General features: G+C 45.5%; 1 protein-coding gene across 1 annotated transcript; it reads left to right on the top strand.

Moving 5' to 3' along the window:
• Window positions 1-209: 209 nt before the first annotated feature.
• Window positions 210-3,233, top strand: LOC113761941 (scarecrow-like protein 8). The gene has a single exon (XM_027305138.1). It carries the CDS (start codon window positions 551-553, stop codon window positions 2,672-2,674), a length of 2,124 nt encoding a protein of 707 aa, XP_027160939.1. The 5' UTR covers window positions 210-550; the 3' UTR covers window positions 2,675-3,233.
• The last annotated feature ends 1,806 nt before the right edge of the window (window positions 3,234-5,039 follow it).

The following is a 5,039-nucleotide window of genomic DNA, read 5'->3' as shown; positions in this document are numbered from 1 at the left end:
TATCCAAAAATTCAATTCCACCCAACCCCCCGCATCCATCCATTCATTTCACGGACCCTCTTCTTCAGGCAGACCGAGATTCATCTCATCTGACGGCCCAAAATGGAAGAAATCGCGTGCCCCCGGGTGTACATTAACCCACCTCCTGATTAAATAACGCACACAAAAACCACAAAAACTGGAGGACTCACAGCCAGTTGGAAACCTCATCTCTCTCTCTCTCCCTCTTTTAATTCTCAATTCCCTCTCTCTCTCTCTCTCTCTAAACTACTACACCTTCTTCTGTTATAATGACAAGAATCAATCCAATAGCTTAAAAACGAAACTCCTCAGCCCGTCCCACATCCCTCGCCCCCACCTCCCCAACACCCCCCGGCCCCTACCGCCCCATATTTCTTCCCCTACCTTTGCCAGAAAGCTCTCACTTTGTAATGCAGAATTTTTCTCAAAATCATTAGCTTTTACTATTCACTAGAGTAGTTGCATAGATAATTGGGAGCGCTGTCTGTTCCTCAGATACCATATTTTGAAACAAAAGCGTTCAAAAAACATGTCATCGGGGTTCTCCGGCGGTGGAGGGCCGGACTTTTTCACCAGCTCTGGAATCGCCACCGGAAGATCTACCAATCCGATGATGCCCACCATGAACATGAACATGAACGTGACCAACCCTTCGCAGCTACCCTACAGGTCAGCCCTGGCCGGAATTCTGCCGGACCCGGCTGCACAGATCGTCCACCGCGGCCCTGACTTGATCGGCAAACGATCTCTGACGGAGTTTCAACAGCAGCATCAATTACTCCAACAACAGCAACAGCAACAGCAACACCAGCAGCAAATGGGTGGCTTAGGACCGCTTTATAGTAATCTTCGCAACGTGAAGCCCAGGGTAAACTACCAGCACGCGTCTCCCATATCTCCTCTGTCGCCTGTAGATTTATCTGTTATCTCATCTCTTTCGCCTGAAGCCTCCTCCATTTCGAATTCTTCTTCGCCGATGAACCCTCGCTACGGCCGGCCTATTCTTCAACAATTCCGTCCCCAGCAGCAGCTACAGCAACCACAACCACAACCACCACGGATGATGAGCAACTGCGGCTTGACTACGACTGCTAGTCTATCCAATGGAAACATCATCCAACCGGCCAGCTCTGGTGGTATGCCTAACCGACCTAACAAATTTATTCCGTCCAATATTAGCAGTAGCAGTAGCGTATCTTTTCCAAACTTGTTTCACAACCAGCGCGCAGTCGTGCCTATGCCCATGTCCGTGGGCATGGTTACCCCTGGCAAACAATTGTTCTCAGCACCTCAAGATCAGACGGAGAACAAGATGATGAATAAACTTCAGGAGCTAGAAAAGCAGCTCTTTGACGACGATGACGAAGGAGGCTGTGGCGGCGACGCTGTCTCCGTTGTTACGAACAGCGAGTGGTCTGACACGATTCACAGCTTGAACATGATCACCACAACCAACTGCAAGGCCATTTCTCCATCTCCGACATCATCATCGTCTTCCTGTTCATCGACCTCGGCTTCTCCGCCCATTGCTTGCCCCAAGCAGTCGATTGCTGATGTCGCCGTGGCAATTTCAGAAGGAAGGATGGAGGCCGCGACGGAGGTCCTCACGCGCCTTGCCCAGGTCGCTAACCCCAGGGGGACTTCCGAACAAAGGTTAACCGCTTACATGACCTCAGCACTCCGCTCGCGCGTGAACCCCACGGATTATCCCCCGCCGGTCACCGAGCTCTACACGGCGGAACACTCGGACTCAACCCAGATGTTGTACGAGGTATCACCCTGTTTCAAGCTGGGCTTCACGGCCGCAAATTTAGCAATTCAGGAAGCTATCTCCGGTGAGCAGCCAGCGGACAAGCTCCACGTCATCGATTTTGATATTGGTCAGGGCGGGCAGTACGAGCATTTGCTGCACTTGCTTGCGACGATGAAAGCTGACAAGCCCAGCGTTTTGAAGATCACTACTCTGGTGGATTCTGTGAATAATGGAGGGGAGGAGAGGCTGAGGGCCGTGCGCGGTAACCTCGAGGCATTGGCCAACAAGTTGGGCGTGTGCTTGAGCCTCAGAGTGACGAGTTTGAGGATTGGTGAGTTGAATCGGGAGAAGTTGGGGGTGGAATCTGACGAGGCTCTGGCAGTGAATTTTGCTTTCAGGCTGTACAGGTTGCCGGATGAGAGTGTCACGACGGAGAATTTGAGGGATGAGTTGCTCCGGCGGGTGAAATGGCTGTCGCCCAAGGTGGTAACCCTGGTGGAGCAAGAGATGGGCGGCAACACGGCGCCGTTTGTGACGCGCGTGAAGGAGGCGTGCGCTTACTACGGGCTGCTGTTGGACTCGCTGGACGCGACGGTGGGCAGGGATCGCCCGGACCGAGTCAGGATAGAGGAGGGGGTGGGTCGTAAGTTGGCCAACTCGGTTGCGTGCGAAGGGAGGGACCGCGTTGAAAGATGCGAGGTGTTCGGCAAGTGGCGGGCCCGGATGAGCATGGCCGGGTTCGAGCTCAAGCCCATGAGTCAAACCGTTGGTGACTCACTCCGTTCCAAACTCCACTCCGTGACACGTGGCAGTCAGGGTTACACCGTAAATGAACAGTCCGGTGGTGTCTGCTTCGGTTGGATGGGACGAACGCTCACCGTCGCATCTGCTTGGCGTTAATTCTACTCTTAATTCTTTTCTTTTGTTTGTTTTTCTTCCTTTTTTCTTTTCAATTTCCTAGCAAAATTATATATATATATATATATAATTATTACTACTACTAATAATTGTTAAATATGCTACATTGGTACGTATTACTATTATTATATTATTATTTAACGTTACGGTGGCATTAAGCTTCTCTGTGTCGTGAGGAGAATGGGTAAGACCCACCCGCCAATGGGCAGGCAATAGCAGCCCAGCGAAAGATATGTTTGGATTCCTGGAAAATCTCTCTGTCATTTTTTACTTTGTAATATTGGGGTTGGGTGTGGGACCGGACGGGGGTTGGAGAGTGGAATTGAGAAGAAAGTGGTGGTGGTGTTTGGCAATGTGCTGACTTGTGCGGTGGATTACTTTGCTCTCAACTCAAGTGTCAATGGATGTGGGCTCCATTAGTTAGATTATAGTATATTTTGGTTATGGTTGGTCTCTGTTTGGGTAGTTCTAGTTGGGTGGATTACGTGTACTATTCACATTGGGTATGCTTATGGACCACAATCTTTTTCTTTTTTTTAAATCTTTCAATGCCCTTTTGTTAAAGATCAAAATTTCCTTTCCATAATTTCCTTTTGCGTACGCTCTACAGCATATGGCTATTCTATTTGGCGGTAGTATAATAAGTGCGAGTTATACCACTTGTTGTTAGCAAACAAATACTACAAATTATTTGAGCAATAAAAATAAGGAATCGGCGTTCACTTTCGCATGCGCGCGTAAGGATTTGGATTTGCTTGGTAATGACGTTGCTCTACCAAACAGTTAACCAAACAGGGGTTGGCCTAATTGCTGATGCATCCTCAAACTTCTTTTCTGTTGAACCTGACAGCTTCTGCTGCTTACTTAATCCTGTACCAAACAAACACTACTTTGTTCTAATTCTTGTGATTAAACTCATTTTTATTCGTTTCCAGACTTTTTTTTTCTTTTTTCTAAAAGAAAGGAGGAAGTCGAATGCGTTTGATTAGATGTGGAAGGCAGGATGAATTGAGTTGAGTTGGTACTCGTTAGTTTCGGGATTTTTTAGCTGAGCAGTGCCAGAGGAAATGACAGTTGAACGGGCAATCAAATCACTTCCTTGCAACTCAATACAATAATTTGCACACTTGGGAAGCAATTGTTTCAGAAGGTTGATGGCCAAAATTTGGTTAAAAAAAATCGCTACAGTAATTTTCCAACGAAAAATTCATGAAAAATGCAATCCAAACATAACCTAAGGTGTAAATTTCATAAAATTTTATTTTATAGTTACATGTTATGCAAAGTGACTTACATAGTGTGCAAACTGAATTACATGTTATATAAAATACACAAAACCGATTTGGACGGTTTCTCAATTAACTGCTCCGGCTCCAAATCCATAATTTGCAAACACAGACTGACATGGGCACAAAAAGATGTTTGTTTTGTTAGCAATATTAGAATTAGAATTAGTAGCTGCTAATTTTGGCTGGGTATAAAGCACAAGAAAAAAAAAAATACAAAAGAAGAGCTCAAATTATTTATTTTTTGGGCCTCGCTTTAGAAGAATTTAAATCGTTTTTTTCTCTTCTGGTTGTTATGGGAGCAGTGCTTACCTATGTGATGATGCGGCTTGTCGTCCCACCTGGCACCATGAAAATCATCGGATTTTGCAGGATCCGTCCCTCCTCGTACAATTTTTTGTTCTGCGTTGTACGGAGTTTCAAGTAGTATTTAGCCGGTCTTCCTTGTTATGGTCGAAGTCGATAGATAGGATTTGGACCCCCGGTCGAGCGATCCTTGTCAATATGACTCGCTCGGCCACAAATTGAAACTTGGCTCTTCTGCTTCTTCTTCTTCTTCTTCGTCTTCTTTTCTGGTCGTTCTTAAAAGTGTAGTACAATCCTTTCAAGTTTGACCGTGTCCTCCTAAAGTCTAAAAGCTTTTTATTTTACGACAAACTAACAGCCCAGGAGCAAAGCAAGCATAAAATGCTACTCAACCTTCTGCGATTGTTTAAGCATGCATCTATAATGGACACTAATTCCTGTCTACAATTCAAACTTAAAGCGCCATGACATTCCTTATGGCAATAATGACATTCCTTTCATCGGACTACCCTTTCACCTTTTCCTCCCCATTTGCATTTTTCTCACAGCCAAATCTTGTCAAGCACTTGAACCTTTCAACTAAACAAAGTTTTCATAAATTGTCTCGCAAGGCTACGTTTGGATAGCAAATTTTTTTTAAAAAAATTTTCGTTTGCATCATAAACACATTTTCTAATTCACCTTTCTATATTTCCAACCACTTTTTTTATCTCACATGCATCACATCACAAAAAGTGTTATAGTAATTATTCTAA

This window comes from Coffea eugenioides, chromosome 2, assembly GCF_003713205.1.
Source record: "Coffea eugenioides isolate CCC68of chromosome 2, Ceug_1.0, whole genome shotgun sequence".
Classification (NCBI taxonomy): Eukaryota; Viridiplantae; Streptophyta; class Magnoliopsida; order Gentianales; family Rubiaceae; genus Coffea; species Coffea eugenioides.
This window is presented reverse-complemented; position numbering and strand designations above follow the sequence as displayed.